At 38.9% G+C, this 17,441-nt stretch overlaps 1 protein-coding gene across 2 annotated transcripts in view; it reads right to left on the bottom strand.

The window, feature by feature from the left end:
* Positions 1–1,848: 1,848 nt before the first annotated feature.
* The window catches only part of Abhd18 (abhydrolase domain containing 18), a 51,789-nt gene continuing 36,196 nt past the window's right edge, over positions 1,849–17,441 (bottom strand). The window contains exons 3-8 of one of the 2 annotated variants that reach the window (XM_016005991.3): positions 13,592–13,730; positions 10,899–10,988; positions 10,144–10,245; positions 6,117–6,495; positions 4,964–5,126; positions 1,849–4,693 (exon numbers count right to left, since the gene is read on the bottom strand). In XM_016005991.3, coding sequence (XP_015861477.1) covers positions 4,642–4,693; positions 4,964–5,126; positions 6,117–6,495; positions 10,144–10,245; positions 10,899–10,988; positions 13,592–13,693 — 888 coding nt within the window. In that variant the 5' untranslated portion in view covers positions 13,694–13,730 and the 3' untranslated portion in view covers positions 1,849–4,641. The remainder of the gene's footprint in view (positions 4,694–4,963; positions 5,127–6,116; positions 6,496–10,143; positions 10,246–10,898; positions 10,989–13,591; positions 13,731–17,441) is intronic. The other variant, XM_006987459.4, reaches the window with a different exon arrangement.

Raw genomic sequence — 17,441 nt, 5'->3', positions numbered from 1 at the left:
CTGCATGGGTTACCTGGCTTGGGCATTGGTACACTATGGCCTATGGCCCTGGCCCATTCCTGTGCACCCTACAGGCATAAACTACAAACGGCTTTTTTTTCCCAACTCCACCCCACTTGTGGGTATTGAATCTAGGTCTTGAGCATGCTAGGAAAGCACTCTAAAGATGAAAAGAATATTTTGTGGCACATGAAAATCATATGAAATTCAAATTTCAGTCCCGAAAGTAAAACATTACTAGAACACAGCCATGTTTACTCGTTTCTGAATGTTCTGTGGCTACTTTACACTGTACTAATTGAGTAGTCACAACAGAAACCATATGTGGTACTGTCATCACTTTATGTTATTGCAACAAGGCAAGCATGAAGAGCAATGGAGTAGAATTTTATAAACACCCTCCAAAGGGTCCAACTAAAAGCATTTGCTCATTTGTTCCAGTCACTCAGGAGGCAGAGGCAGGAGATTTCTGTGAGTAAAGGCCAGCCTGGTCTACATAGCTAGTTCCAGGCCAGCCAAGGCTATACAGTAAAATTAAATAAAATGAAAGCATTTGCCTTGGGATCATCATCAGCTTTTAGCAGTACCTATCTGTGTAGACATTCTCAGAGCAAAAATTATGCAAAATGTCCTGGTGGAAAAGCCCTGACACATGAATATTTGCAAAAGATTTTGATGATAGGGAACAGAACTTTGAAACCAATCAAGTGAACTATCTTCTATGAAAAAATAGTCCTAATCTCAGTTCAGCATGGTGCACACACCTTCAATCCAAATGCTCAGGAGGCAGACACAGGCAGACCTCTGAGTTCAAGGCCAGCCTGGTTTATCTAGTGAGTTTCAGGCCAGACAGAGCTACATAGTAAAACCTTGTCTCAAAATAATTTGAGACAAGAGAATAATATATTATTTAATAATATGTAATATTTATTATATTGTTCATATCATGTTTTAATAGTATATTTATTATTATTATTATTATTTTTTTTTTTGGTTTTTTGAGACAGGGTTTCTCTGTGTAGCTTTGCACCTTTTCTTGGAACTCACTTGGTAGCCCAGGCTGGCCTTGAACTCACAGAGATCCGCCTGGCTCTGCCTCCCGAGTGCTGGGATTAAAGGCGTGCGCCACCACTGCCCGGCTTATTATTTTGTTTTTTGAGACTGGGTTTCTCTGTGTAGTCTTGGCTCTCGTGGAATTTGCTCTGTAGACCAGGCTGGCCTCTAATTCAGAAATCCACTTGCTTCATCCTCCTGAATGCTGGGATTAAAGGTATACACCACCACTGCCTGGCTCAAAAATTATATTTATTTGTATGTGCATATATGTACATGCTTGCAGGTGTAGGTACATACCAATGCTACAAGTGTGAAGTCAGCCCAGCTGGCTCTGAACTTTCTTTCCTCCTGCCCTCAACTTCTCCAGTGTTGGGATTACAGATATGAGCAACCACATCCAACTTCCAAACCATTCTACGGCAGCCTTTGTCCAGGATCCCATTCCTCCCAGCCCAAGGGAATCCTTTAGTTAACTGACACCTTGAGGTTTTATTTGTGACATGTTTACTTTTTTGAACATAATCACATCCAAGTTAAACAACACTGAGACAAACATGGTATGTCAGAATGCTTGTTCTCCTGGGATCACATGGAGCAAACCTGGCTCTGAAGAGATACTAAGATACCCATATTGTTGTGATAGAGCCTCCCTTACTTATTTCGGCCTTACTACATGGGTACAATATCTAAGGGCAAACACAGAATTAGCTCAAGTTTGGACACATGACTCAAATGATACATGCCTCTGGTAGTTGGAATGATACTTCTTTAAAAAAAAAAAAACAAAGCAGATAACTTCTAAAATAGACTTTTATTATGAAATATAAAATTTGGAAATATTTTTAAAATTCAGTTAATGCACCACATTAAAAATACATTGATAAAATGATCTAATTACAACATTGGCAAATCATGAAGTCTAATTATAGAACTACAGGGGTCTTTAGAGCTGAGTGGAAAATAGAGAGTAGTAGTTACATATAAGAAATCTGCTGGCAGAATTGGGAATGCACACCCATTACATACACCAAATAAAACTGGGTCAAACTCGCTTGTGAGGACTAGTTTCCTGCAATTCTGGTCTGAATGAATCGGTAGTATATTATAACCTAATATACAAAAAGGCAGGAAAATGGCAGGCAGGACTTCTTTGAGAATATATTAATTTCTCAAAGAATATATATAACGTGTGTGTGTGTGTGTGTGTGTGTGTGTGTGTGTGTGTGTGTGTGTACATAAGCTACTATTTTGCAGAGTGGGTTTAAAGAAATGAGAAAAAAGGTATTTTCCTCTCTCAATTAATCAATTTAGGCAGCTTTGTGAATTAAGTATGAAAATGAATTTATTTGAGACAGGTAGCCCTGGATGGTCTGGAACATATTATGCAGACCACACTGACCTCAAACTTGTGAATGATCCTCTGCCTCCCAAGTGCTGGAATTACAGGCATGTACTGCCAGTGACACCCAGTCCTTTTTTTTTTTTTTTCTCTCTCTTGAGATAAGGTTTCTCTGTGTAGCCCTAACTGTCCTGGAACTTGCTTTGTAGACCAGGTTGGCTTTGAACTCTGCCTCCCAGTGCTAGGATTAAAGGTGTATACCACCATGCCTAGCTCTGCACCCATTTCTTAAAAGATAACAATTCTAAAATAGTCTAAGAATTAATTAAACTATCAAATTTTCATCATTTTACTATTAGAAAAACTACATACCACAGAATGTTTTTAATAAGAAATGCATGTAAAGAAAAAAGTATTGTTTTTTACTGAAACTATGTCTAGAATCGAATGAAGTTCTCGTACTACATGTATGATAGAACAGTGTAATCCATTTAATTTGAGTTTGTTTGTTTTTGTTTTTGTAAGACAGGGTTTCTCAGTCCTGGAATTCCCTCTGTAGACCAGGCTGGCCTCCAACTCAGAGATTTACCTGCCTCTGCCTTCTGAGTGCTGGGATTAAAGGCGTGCACAGGCCAGGTTTTATTCTTAAGGATCATTTTGTACTTGAAGTGAAAAGTAAAAATCCTAGTCTGAATACACAAAATTGCTGTAGCTCTAATAACTCTAACAGTGTCCAAGGAGCTACTACTTGCCATCAATGACTTCACATTAAAATATTTAAATAGTTGTCAGGAATTTTAATACAGAGACATTAGAAGAGCACAGCGTCTTTAAACAGCTGCCAAAGGCATGTCGCAATCTACGGATCCCCACTAGACCAGCAAGACCTAGTTTAAAGTGAAGGGCAATACAGAATTCAAACAGAAACACACTTTGAACATCTTAGCTTAGAGAAGTTTGATATCAGCACCAAATATCTATCCATTATAACTCCCATTTAAAAAGTCAGCAGTGTATAAAACCTCAAGTTTTTCTGTACAATGGTTCAATTTCACGTGTGGCTATTCTGAAATTAAAAAGTCAAAGAAGAAGAACCAGGTGTGTAAGAAACGCCTGACAGAATCTGCCATCAAGGGGAAAGTTCTTCTATCATATCTATTTTTCAAAACAAAACTCTCTTAAGTAGAGAAAACATGTTTAACCCCCACCCCCAAACACGTCTGGGTTTTCTTTTTGTTTGGCAGTACTGGGGACTGGCCTCAGAGCCTTCATAGGCTGGGCAAGCCCAGCCCAGCCCCGACACTTTTTCTGACCTAATCTTTGATAAAAATTTAAAGCCTACTCTAGTCTAATTCATCTTATGTGTATATTTTAGCATTCAGTCTAGCTATTAAAAGCACTACAAAGCAGTACAGTTTTTGTTTTGTACTGCTGTGTTATTTTCTTGGAGACACATAGCTTTGGCAGGTCTGCAACTTGCTCTATAGACCAGGTTGGCCTTGAACTCAATAGAGATCTGCCTGCCTCTGTCTCCTGCCTGCTGGGATTAAAGGCATGAGCTACCATGCCAGGTATATTTTTTGAGACAAGGTCTCATGTAGCTCAGGCTGGCCTCAAATTTGCTACGTAAAAGACAATGATGGGACTCTTGACCCTCTTGCCTTCACTTCTCAAGTGCTGGGATTACAAATTCGTACTACCACATTGGCACAGCTCAGCAGTCAGGATATTTTCATAATTCAAAGCTAACACTGACTTATATATCTTAGGTATTTCTATGGCAGTAAAGTACCTAAGGTTGAAAACTAGATTATAAACCCACTTCACAGACAAAAAGGAGGAACACAGGTTTTTAAAATCAAGTTAATATCACAAATGCCATATAATAGTATACAGTACATATGATGTTATAATCTTAGTTTCAACAATTCTATTAAAAACCAATAGGGTTTCTATTTATTCTGAATCAATAAATTATTCATAATTAAAATGTTTTTATAAATAATAACAACAGATATCATATTGGATATATTAGATTTTCAAAAGAGTAACAAATACTTCAGGATTATATGATTCAAGTACTGCTTTTACATTACTGAAATGCATCCACAGTTGGTAACTGACCCGTAACACTGGCACACAGACTACATGGCAGCAGTCAGGTAAGCAGGGCTGTCTGCTTATCTTTCACATCATCACAGGATGAACTCTTTTAGTAGGAAACAGGATGTTACACATCAATCCAATTAGTTAGCATATTTATGAAGGAAACGTTCAAAGGCATCATAGATGGCTTGTCTGAAATGAAATGTAAAGAAATAATTAGTCACTAACATATGGAGGACAGAAACTATTTTAAAATTATCTCTGGTTAAAACCATCTGATAAAATATGCTTCTGATATCTCTAGAACAATCTAGGAAAAATCCTTCAGTGTAAGATTTAAAATACTTTATTATATGTTCTAGATTTTCTACTTCCTTGTTGACCTCCATATACTTCTTAAGGCAAAAAAATATTCTCCTAAACAAGCAACAAATAAATACCTATTTAGATGAATCATCTTACCTGAAGAGTCCTTGTTTAAAGAGATAAGCACTGATATGACCCCCTTCTAAGTACCGGATTTCACAACCAGGCCAAATTTCTTGTAGGCTTCGAACTCCTGTGCGTGGAATATAGGCATCCTCTTTGGCTTGTACCACTATGATGAGGCTTGGGTCAACTGGAACTAAGTATAGGGTTTTGATGCATTAAAAAGGTCTTTGATTTTTGTATAAATACCTAAAATCATATTACCAAACAAAATGCACCAAACATGAGTCTGTAATCCTAGCTGAGGCAGAGGATTACAAGTTCAAGACTGGTCTGGACAACTTAGACTCTGGGGAGATGGCTTTGTCAGCAACGTGCTTGCTTGCATAAGCATGAAACATGAGTTGATTCCCAGAACCCATGTTAAAAGCTGGACACAGGCTTCACTTATAATCTCAGCACTGGGGAAGTAGACACTGGCCAGTCTAGTGGAATTAGTAAGCACCAGTTTACCAAGTGAGAGACTTATCTCAAAAAATTAGGGTGGAGAGAAACTGAGGAAGACTCCAGTGTTGACTTCTATATGTATACATACAGATGAACATGCATACATGAAAGAGAAAAACAATATACCATGGTACCACAATATTCATTTAATAAAATGAAGATTTTTTTTTTTTTAAAGACAAAATTCTCATGTAGTCCAGGCTAGCCTCAAATTCACTTTGTAGTCAAGGAGGACTCTTAACTTCTGATCTTCGTGCCTCTATCTCTGACTTCTACTGCTAACATTACAGGCACATAGCACCATTCCCAGTTTATGCAGGGCTGGGGATGGAGCCCAGACATTAGGCATGCTATATCCCCAGCCTTAAAATGAATATTTGAAAGATATACACAGAAAAACAAAAACAAACAAATGCCAGGGAGCTAGAGAGATGGTTCAAGTGGTTTAGAGCACTGGCTGATATTCCAGAGAACTTGTGTTCGATCCCCAGCTCCCACATAGTGGCTCACATCATCTGTGACTCCAAATCCTCAGGATCTGACACTCTCTTCTGGTCTCCATGGGCATGTATGTGGCACACAGATATACATGCAGGCAAAACACCCATCCACACATGAAGTGTATATAACAAGTATTTACACAGCACAGCTGTTTCCAGTTTCCTATGAAAATTAGTACCTGAGAAGTTTGCTACATGAGTGCATTCATCCATGACTCCTTTCATGAATATTAGAGATTCTTTTTGAAGATTGCTTCTTTTTTGTTCTCTGCTGAGCAGGTGAAATGACTGAGGGTTGTAACTTGCATAACGACTTTTGTTAGTTGAGAGTGTTTGATTCAGGCATTCCATCTTAGCAGTATCTTGCAACAAGCGTCCTTTTGAAGTAGCACTGATAGATGTTTTACCAGAATTTTGGCACTCAGCATGCTTTGGGGACACAACTTGGTTTGTCATATCTAAATTTAACATTCTAGAAACCAGATTCAGGTTAGTCAGCTTGTCTGCACTGCTAGGGAAGTGTTTCATGAACTCATGTCCCATTTTGAAAGAATCCGTCTGAATATATGATAAAAAAAAAAAAGAAAACATTTTATATTAGAACATTTATATTCACAACTTTTGAAACATTTTAAAAACAGGAAAAGTAGTAATAAGTATTAGTAGGTAAAATATAGTATGGCATACATACAATGGAATAGTCTCAGAAATTAACAAAAAGATAGAGGTAGTGGCACACACCTATAATTACAACACTTAAGAGGCTGAGGCAGGAGAAAAACTTATTGACTTACAAAAATCAGGGTGTTCTAGGCTAGCCTGGGTTACCTAGTGAGACCTTGTCACAGACCTGCCTCCCCCTACACACACACACACACACACACACACACACACACACACACACACACACACACTCAAAGAGTAATGGAAGTATTTTTGTCTTTCTTTTTCTGGCATAAGATCCCATTCTTGAGCCTCCTGCCTTGGCTTCTCAAGTGCTGAGATAACAGACAGAGGCCAACACTCCTGGCTAAGTCCCTTTCAAGGCACATGGATGAACTCTGAAGACATGATGGGATGTGAATAAACCAGGTACAAAGGGAAAATTGTGTATTCTGCTCATATAAGGTCTACCACAGACACATTCAGAGACAGAAAGAAATTGTGGTTGCTCCAGGCAGCAGGAAGGTGGAAATGGTAATTGTTGTCCAATAGGTATTTTTTTTTAGATTATTTATTTATCATGAACACAGTGTTCTGCCTACATGTACACCTGCACACCAGAAGAGGGCACCAGATCTCATTATAGATGGTTGTGAGCCACTATGTGATTGCTGGGAATTGAACTCAGGACCTCTGGAAGAGCAGCCAGTGCTCTTAACCTCTGAGCCATCTCTCCAGTACCCTCAGTGGGTAGAATTTTAATTTGGGAAGATGAAAAGTTTTAAGACGGATGGTGGTGATGGCTACTCAACATTGTGGGTATGCTCACTGTCAATGAATTGGACCATCAAAATGGCATTTTAAAAAAATGGTAAATTTCATGTTGTTAGATTTACTATCAGTCTTACAGGGCCAAAGGAAAAACAGATACTAAATTTTGAAGAGGATGAAGATAAACAGCACATTTATTGTTGAATGTTTCCTACTAAAGAGTTGCCAGGTCAAAGTTGCTGGGTGGTGGTGGCGGCGGCGGCGGCGGCGGCGGCGGCGCACGCCTTTACCCCAGCACTCAGGAGACAGAGGCAGGTGGACCTCCGAACTTGAGGCCAGCCTTGTCTACAGAGTGAGTTCCAGGACAGCAGCCAGGCTACAAAGAAAAAACCCTGTCTAAAAAAAGTCAAAGTCACCCGCATCAGATTTTACTGCCAAAAATTTCAAAACATAGCTATAATCTGCTTTAATTCCAGACTTTCTTAAAGTTTTATGGGCATACCTGTACTATAATGTACATTTAAACACAAGAAATAGCTACTTAAATACCTTTTTTTGGGATAGACTAACAATTTAAAAAAATATAAAAGAAAAAAATATTGCCTATGAAAGTTTTAAAAGTAGATTTAAAACTTACTGACTTATAAATACAACATAAATTAAAGTAACGTTTATTATTTTTGTATATTAAGAGAAAAATAAAAAGAATAGATGACATCCTTACAAGATTAACTTGTAACTTATATGAGAAGTGGCTAATCAAATAATTTTTTATTTTATTTTATTTTTGGAGACAAGGCTGGCCTAAAGCTTACTATCTAGACCAGGCTAGCTTCAAATAGAAGATCTACCTGCCTAGTAGAAAAAGCTGAATAGATAAAGAAAATGTGGCACACACACATCATTAAATTTTATTTAGCTGTAAACAATGACATGACATTTGTAGGAAAATGGAAAGAACTGGAGTTGATTATGCTAAGCAAAATTAGCCAGACTCAGGAAGACAAATATTGTGTGTGCATGCATGCGCACACACACACACACACACACACACTGACTCACAAACAAGAAAAAAAACATGAAAAAGCAAGAAAGATATGGGGTAAGCAGGGCAGGAGAGAAAATAGGAACAAAAAGCAATATAATATGTATGAAAATGTCACAATGAAATCCACTTATTTATATGCTAACAAAATTATTTTATTATTTTGTTTTTTTTTTTTTAGACAAGGTCCCTCTATATAGCCCTGGCTGTACTGGAACTAATTATGTAGACCTGACTGGCTTCCAATTCAGAGATCTGCATTGGCCTCCAAGTGCTGAGATTAAAGGTGTATGCTACCACACCAGGCTAACAAAATAATTATTTTAAAAAAGAAATTTAAGATAGGCAAAGGATGTGTGTGTGTGTGTGTGTGTGTGTGTGTTCGTTCTAGAAACATGAAACACGTGGTCTTAGCTTATACACACATGCTCAATGTCAACAATGAGGTAAAATAAAACTATTCAATTTTTACTATCAGTTGAGTTTAACAGACACCCGAACCTCAGCACAACTAAAGTCATGTTATAGGCACCACTTTGACCTTAAAACCCACCACAAAGGCCCAAACACCTGCCAAAATGAAAGCAAAGAGCTAATCTACCAAGGATTAGCACAGTTCCAGGATCCAGGAGAGTCCTAAATGGACTAACTTTGCTTTCTGGCTTCTGTAGTTCTGCTTCTTGCTAACTGAAGTGTGTAACCAGGATGCATTTATTTTTGTGCAAAAAAGACAACTATGAGGACGGGGCTGCATGATTTGGGCAAGTTCCCCATGTAGTCGCTGGCTGGAGATCAAGACTTTCTTTTCTGAAACTGAGGAGGAGTGGACTGGGGAGAGGGAAAGTAGGAGGAGGGCCTAGGAGGAGAGGAGGGAGGGAAACTGCAATCAGGATATAATATATGAGAGAAGAATAAATAAAAATTAGTAAGTTAGAAAAAGAGAATGTTCATGTGTAGGACTGGAGAGATAGCTTGGAGGTTAGGGGCCCTGGCTGCTCTTTCAGAGGTCCTGAGTTCAGTTCCCAGCACCCACATGGTGGCTCACCACCATCTATAGTGGGATCTGATGCCCTCTCTTGGCATGCAGGCAAACATACAGACAAAACATTCATACATAAAATACATAAATAAATAAAATCTAAGAAGAAGGAGAAAAAGGAGGAGGATGCCTATGTGTGTTCTCTGGTGAGTTTACCTGGTAACAGAGTTTTAAAATTTCCTCACATTTGTTCACATACTGAATCCGTGAATTAATGGAGAAAGAGATCTTTCTCCTGTAGTCTTGACTGATACAACTAAAATTAGAATCTAACCACACTGCAAATTATAGGCCCTTTGACCCAGCAAATAGTATTTCTAGAAAATGATACTTGTACAATAATGTATGTATAAAGTTGATCATTGTAGCACTGTGTGTTAAAGTAAGTGAGAACACATATATCTATCTATTAACAAGGATTAATTATAAATCATGGTATATCCATCTATATAATAGACTATTTTATATCAGTAAAGAGTAAGGAAACATGAATAATTTAAAAAATGGGTGAGAAAATATTTTGTGTTGCTTTGTACATGGACAAAAAAAAAAAAAAAAGCAAAACCACCAGAAACATTACATAATATAATGGGTTGTTTAGGGAGTATGCTGGTTAGTTTTTGTCAGCTTGACACAGACTAGTCACATGGAAGAACAAACCAACCAAACTAACAAAGAAAAAACTTACCCCACAGTATTCAAGCATATGAATAATTTCTTCTTCATAAACTGTCTGTGTATAATACTGCTTTTCCAACTCCCGCCAATTAATTGATTTACTCAATACACCCTGAAATAAAGTAAGATCAAATATGACATAGCTTGTATAGTACTTTTATTTTTATTAATTACTGTATAAGAGAGTTAATATAATTGGGCTTGAGATTATCTAGCCTTTAAAAGCCTGTTTATATCCTGGAGTGGAGTCTGGGAATTTGATCAATAAGCAGCTTTTATACTGATATGCAACTTTCACTAAATGATAAGAGTGGGTCATTGAAGTCATACTGTTTGTACAAGTCTGCATTCTGCTTAACACTGAAATTCCTTCTCAACTTCTGGTACACTCAAGGCAGAGGGCATCTAACCACTGACCCCAGACTCTTAACTCTGATAGGCTCAGTGATGAGCAGCATTTTACCATTTGTTACAAGTGATTGCTAGAGGAATTAAGCATAAACCATGAGATCTGGCTGGGCACGGACCCTTGGAAACCTACACCAGGTCTGCCTCATGTGCCTTTTCCTTTTGTTTATTTTCTGTCATATCCTTTTTTTTTAAAGTTAAGTGTGCACCTCTCTCTCTGAGTGTGTATAAAATGGAGAGAGAGTATATGTTCTGTTATTCCTTATAGCAGTCACTAAACCTAGGAGTGATTTTGGGGACCACCAAGATAACTACATTTAAGCACATGTTATCAAGTTTCAATTGCAATCCAATTACCGTAGTGAAGACCCCAGATGCTGTGGACCAAGACAGGCATGGAATTAATGGCATGGGCTTGGGCCAGTTGGATACTGCTAAGGAGGCCATCTGTAATATGACACAAGTAAATTTATTAATGTGAAAAATACTTACTACTAAAAAGTACTTTGTATAGTTGGAGTGGGTGAGAGAAGACATGAACCCAAGGGCTGTAATATTTTTATAGAATGCCCTCAAATTATAAATTCAACAACATAGAAAGTTCCTTCTAGGAAGCAAGAAACTATAAAGGCTTTATTTCAAATTTTCTGAGATAGTCTTTCTGTGTACACAGGCTGCTTCTGCTTCACACTTGTGCTCTTTTCCCTCAGTCTCTGTAGTGTTGGAACTACAAGCATGCACTTGCCACTCCTGGCTTTGAGTAACATTCTGAATTTAAGTTTTTACAATTCAAATGATCATCTATAGCAAACTTCAAATCCATTTTTAAAAATATAAAACTAACACACACACACACACACACACACACACACACACACCCCTAATGACGAATGCATTTTATATAATCAACCAGAGCACACTTCAGATACTAACTGTACTAAGTGCTTCATGGAGAATACAGTACAGCAAGCAATTATGGTATAGCACTGTGGAAATGTACTGAGGGATGAAGCACAGTTTGCAGATGAAGCTGGTGGGAAGGAAGCTGAAAGGCCTGTTGTTTGGCTAGGTGATGGCACAAGGGGTCGCTAGAGAGGCATTAGTGCCTGACCCAGCTAGAGCCCTGGGAAGCCAGCACATTTTGAGCAGGAGAAGCCGAAAATCTGACTTAGAGCATTCAAGTTATACCAGAGAGGAAAAACTTAAAGAAACCAGTCTAGGGCTCAGATCAGTGTCTCACTTAGCCCTCATCAGAGAGGCGGCTTCTTGCCATAGATGAGAACTACCAGAGAACTATAACTGGACAGTGTACAAGTAGTAGGATGCTTTGGGCCAGAGAGTAGTGGCATATGCCATTAATCCCAGCACTGGGGTGTGGGGAGTGGGGCAGAGGCAGGCAGATCTCTGAGTTGGAGGCCAGCCTGGTCTACACAGAGCAACCCCATCTCGAAAAACAAACAAACAAAAAAGAGGCTTTGGAGTACTTGGCCTTAAATGGGATGGTTTCATCAACCCTTTGCTCAGAGCTCAGGAGCCTATGCAGAGCTCAGGAGCCTATGCAGAGCAAAAGGAAGCAAAGAGGAGGTGGAAAGACTGTTAAGAGCCAGAGGTAGTGAATGACTCCAAGGAAATAGTGTCTTCCACACACAAAAAAACGGACACACATATGAACTCAGAGACCCGCAGCAGGCACAGGGCATGAACAGGTTCAAACCAGATTGGGTACCAGCCCTGAGAAGTTGGCATGGGGTGGGGGGTCCATCCCTAACCAAGAAGCTGTCTGCAATTGGTACCACTTGAAAGGGGGAAAATCAATCTCCTCCTAGGTCCCATGCCTGGGAAGAGATGGCCAAACACAAAACAAATACAACGGTATTTTGTAGACTTTCCATCTCATCTAGTTTCGTTTGGGCTTTTTTTTGGGGGGGGGGGTGTCTTATTGGTCTTAAGAAAATTAGTCTTTGGTTTCCAATTTTTTTGAGGGGGGGTTTGTGTGTATATGCATTTCTTGGGTTTTGTGTTTGCTTGTTTTTTTAAAGAAAAAGTGTGGATTGGATGGGTAGTAAGATGGTGAGGATGTGGAAGGAGTTGAGAGAGGTAAAAAATGTGATCAGAATATATTGTATGAAAACATTATTTTTCAATAATAAAAAAAAAAAGAATGGGAGAAAAGACTTGGGACAGAGAAACCAATTAGGAGTCTGTTCAGTATAGTCTAGAAAACAAAGCATAGGTTCGTTGTACTGGGGATGGAGAAAGGTAATAAATGAAAGTGAGTATCATCAAAATACAGTCTACACATAATGAAATGTCACAAATGAAACCTATTATGTTAGATAATTAATATACACTAAAAAAATTAGAAAGCACCTCCAAATTCATTTCTCTTCTGACCAGTAGCAAAAGTAAGGATACACTTTGAATATATTGAAAAGACCCTTGAAAAGTTAGATTTTTTTTTTTGTAATCAACTTTTTAAAATTTTTGTTTTTCTCTGTGTAGCCCTGGCTGTATAGCCCTGGCTGTCCTGGAACTCACTATGGAGACCAGGCTAGCCTTGAACTCACAGAGATCCGTCTGCCTCTGCCTCCAAAGGGCTGCGATTAAAGGTATGCACAACCACTTTGTAGTCAACTTTTATTTTTTTTTTTATTTTATTTTATTTTTATTTATTTATTTATTTATTATGTATACAGAAGAGGGCGCCAGATCTCATTACAGATGGTTGTGAGCCACCATGTGGTTGCTGGGAATTGAACTCAGGACCTCTGGAAGAGCAGTCAGTGCTCTTAACCTCTGAGCCATCTCTCCAGCCCCTGTAGTCAACTTTTAATAAAATATTAAATGTTAAATCTGAGCTATACCTGGAATTGTACAATATATGCTTGTCTACATGAATTACACAAAATAACACTTCATTAGAGGAAATATTTCTACTTCCTACTTTCACCAACATTATATGCCAACATTAAGTTCATGCCTCAAGTACACTTAAAATTACTTCTATTTACAAAAATGATGGTAATGAAATATAAGCTGAAAAGACTCACATGTCCTCCCATGGATATTCCAGTCATCCCAAGAGGTCCATAACCTTCCCTCTCTAGCCAGTGCAAGAGAGCTGCAGACTCCAGAATAAGAGCGCCTCCCATCACAAATAGGTCAGACACATTTTTTAAGCTGGATCTTCTAGCCTCACAAAACAAAACAGAAAATGATTTATTTCATGTGTTTACATTTTAATACTTTTAAAAATTAAGAAATTATTGTGTATGGGTGTCTACTGATGCATGTGTACATGTATGCATGCCATAGTGTGTGTGGAAGTCAGAAGACAACTTTGTGGATGGAATCAGTTTTCTCCTTCTACCTTTATGTGGATCCCAGGGATTGACCTTAGGTTGCCAGGTTTGTGCTGCAATTGATTTTTACCAGTTCAGCCATTTTGCTGGCCCACAGTTACATTGTGTGTGTGTGTGTGTGTGTGTGTGTGTGTGTGTTTCCCCCGCCTGAGATAAGGCTTGCTTTGTAACTCAGGCTAGCAGTGAGCTCATATGTAGCCCATGGTGGCCTCAAATTTGAGATCTTCCTGCCGCTGCCTCCTAAGTACTGAGATTTCAGATATGTGCATGCCTGACTTCAAAAACATGTTTTAATCAATTAACTTTTGAGACTGGACCTTGCTATGTGTACTGGAATGACCCTGAATTCTAGATCTATCTGCCCTAGCCTTAGTGCTGGGATTACAGGTAGTGCCATGAAACCTGGCTAGATTAATTTAAGCAAAACCCAACATATCTGGAATTTTCTGTTATTATTATTTTTTGACACAGGGTGATGCTGAACTTCTGATCCACTACCCTTTGCTTCACAAGTTCTGGCATTGCTGGTGGGCCATTGTGCCCTGCATCAGGGGAGTTCTTATAAAGAGAAGCCCACTTTCTTCAAGTAGAGACTTTGAAGACAGTAGATGTTAAACTCTGAAGTGGCTGAGGTTCTGATTTCAAACTAGTCATCTCTTCACAGAATTAATGTAAGGAGGCACCCACTGAATAAACACTCAGTGAATCTGTGTACATTTTGACAAGAGTTCACTGAAATGCTAAAGCAGGAGCAGGGTTCAGGCTCAGCCTGAGCTCCACAGTGAAAACCTGTTTCAAAAAGGCTAACAACAGCCGGGCGGTGGTGGCGCACGCCTTTAATCCCAGCACTCGGGAGGCAGAGCCAGGCGGATCTCTGTGAGTTCGAGGCCAACCTGGGCTATCAAGTGAGTTCCAGGAAAGGCGCAAAGCTACACAGAGAAACCCTGTCTGGAAAAACCAAAAACAAACAAACAAACAAAAAAAAAAGGCTAACAACAAACCGAATGCTCTCTTCCGTTAAAATGGATCACATTCCATCAGAAAAGACCCCACTTTACTTGTTTCCTGTCTTGCAGCCAATTTTCTATATTTGATTACAAAATTTATCTTTTTTTGTTTTGTTTTGTTTTGTTTTTCGAGACAGGGTTTCTCTGCGTAGCTTTTATCTTAACCCGTCATGGGAGTTCTGAGTTCTGAAGCAATGCTCCCTGTCACTCCTCAGTTGGTTCTTTGCATAAGAGACACTAGTTCGAGGTTCTGGGACAAAGATATGTACAGTGGACCGGTCCAACTGTTTATTTTCTTTCTTTTGTAATCTTTGTTCTTCGTTTACTCACTTTTGATGATTTTTTAAAAGAGAGAGAAACTGGACACGATGGTCCATGGCTGTAATCCCATCTCTTTGGAGGTTGAAGTAGGCCAGCTTGGACAACTAAGCGAGGTACCCCATTCAGTCTCCACCTCCCGACCCCAGCCAAAGAAAGCAAGAGCAGTACATTTTGATTTACAGATTTAAACTGCAAGCCACTGTATTTCTGTTGAACTCTCTGAAGGAAAAAGGAAACAAACTGGACCATCATCATTACTACTCTTTTTTAAGGCTGTGGATCAAGTGCTGGGCCTTGTCTACACTAGGCACTTGCTCTACTACTGAACACCAGCTCCACCCCAGACCAGTACATTTCTTGAGTACATAATGTAAGAAACAATGTTTTCTTTCTTCTTTCTTTTTTGGAGACAGGGTTTCTCGGTGTAGCCCTGCCTGTCCTGGAACTCAGAGTTCCACTTGGCTCTGTCTCCTGAGTGCTGGGATCAAAGGTGTACACCACTACACGGATCAGGAACAATATTTTCTGAACATAATTCTAAAAACAATTCTGCCTGGAAGAAATCATTAGTATCCTGATTCTATAAATGAGTTAACTCAAACTAAAGAGGCCAGGTTATATAATTAGTAAATGACAAGTTATCATTCCAACTTCAGTCTGTATGAGTCACAGTCTTTTATTAACTCAGGTTGTTTCTTATTAGACTAAATAAACTCTTTGGTTTTTCAGCAACTTATGGATAAGGAAAAAGATACGTCCTATATTTGATTTCAGGGTTTGGTTCCAGACTGAAAATTCTTGAACTCTTTAGCTTGGACTTTAACTTTCACATAGTTTCACAAAGTTCACTCTAACTCAGTCCTCACAGTAAGCAAGGCACATTGTACACTGATCCAAATCATATACTTCCCTCTGGAGAACCCTGCCCAACCCTCCTGGCTACTGCTACCTAATTGACATGGTAACTACGTCTTCAAAAGGCCATTCCACTGTTTTGTCAAGCCAGCTGCTTCAGGATGGTGGGAATGTGGTAAGACCAGTACATTCTGTGAGCACAAGTCCACGGTCACACTTTGGCTGTGAAGTGAGTTCCTTGGTCAGATGCAATGCTGTGTGGAATACCACGACAGGGGATACGGCATTGTCTAAGTTCACAGATGGTAGTTTTGGCAGAAGCATTATGTACAGGAAAGGAAAATTCATAACTAGAATAAGTATTCCAATAAGGACAAAGCTTTGCCTTTTTCATGAAGGAAGGTCCAATGTAGTCAATCTACCAACAGGTTACTGGCTGGTCACCCCAGGGAATGGTGTCATATTGGGGGCTCAGTGTTGGTTTCTGCTGTTGACAGATTGGGCACTCAGCAGCAGCTGTAGCCTGGTCAGCCTTGGTGAGTGGAAGTCCATATTATCCAGTCCATTCATAACCTCCATTTCTGCCACTGTGGCTACTTTATTCTTGGATACACCAGGCAAAGACAGGAATGGCTGGAAAAAGAGGCTAACTGTTCACAGAACAGGTCATCCTATCAACTTGATTATCAGATTCTTTCTTAGCCAAAGTCACCTTTAGATGAGCCTTTACCCAAGATACAAGTATCTTCAAATCCTTTACCCATTTGGAAAAAAAGCACCCCACATACTTCTTCCCCAAATGTCATTTTGACCATTTTTTCAATCACTTTCAAGTCCTTTCAAGTCTTTGGGGGAAAAAAAACTAAATAAATAAGAGTACTTTTAAAAACACAAAGTTTGGGGCCAGGAGAGGTGGCTCAGAGGTTAAGAACTCATACTGTTATTGCAGAGGACCTGGATTTGGTTCCTGGCATCCACATATAACTACAGCTCCAGGGCATCCAGTGTTTTCCTTCTAGATTCTATGGGCACCTACCACTCACATGAGCATACCAACCCCCCCTGCCCAACACACATACACATAGTGATTTTAAAAAATGTATTTAAAAAGGATAAAGTCTTATCTTTTGTTCAGGTATAATTTCACAAATAAGATATAATCTGAAAATCAGCCTACTAAGGTTTCTAAATCTATCACCTTACCAGACATTAAACTGTAAAAATCTTAAAAAATAAGAATTAAAGACAATATTCTTACTAAGTTTTACAAGTCAACTGAAGAAATGGTTAACTAAAGACTACCAAACATATGTCCTAAAGACTGCAGGAATAAAGACAATGAAGGTGATAGATAC

This window comes from Peromyscus maniculatus, chromosome 6 (genome assembly GCF_049852395.1).
Source record: "Peromyscus maniculatus bairdii isolate BWxNUB_F1_BW_parent chromosome 6, HU_Pman_BW_mat_3.1, whole genome shotgun sequence".
Taxonomy (NCBI): domain Eukaryota; kingdom Metazoa; phylum Chordata; class Mammalia; order Rodentia; family Cricetidae; genus Peromyscus; species Peromyscus maniculatus.
Note: the sequence above shows the minus strand (reverse complement) of the source record. Positions and strands in the feature narration are given on the sequence as shown.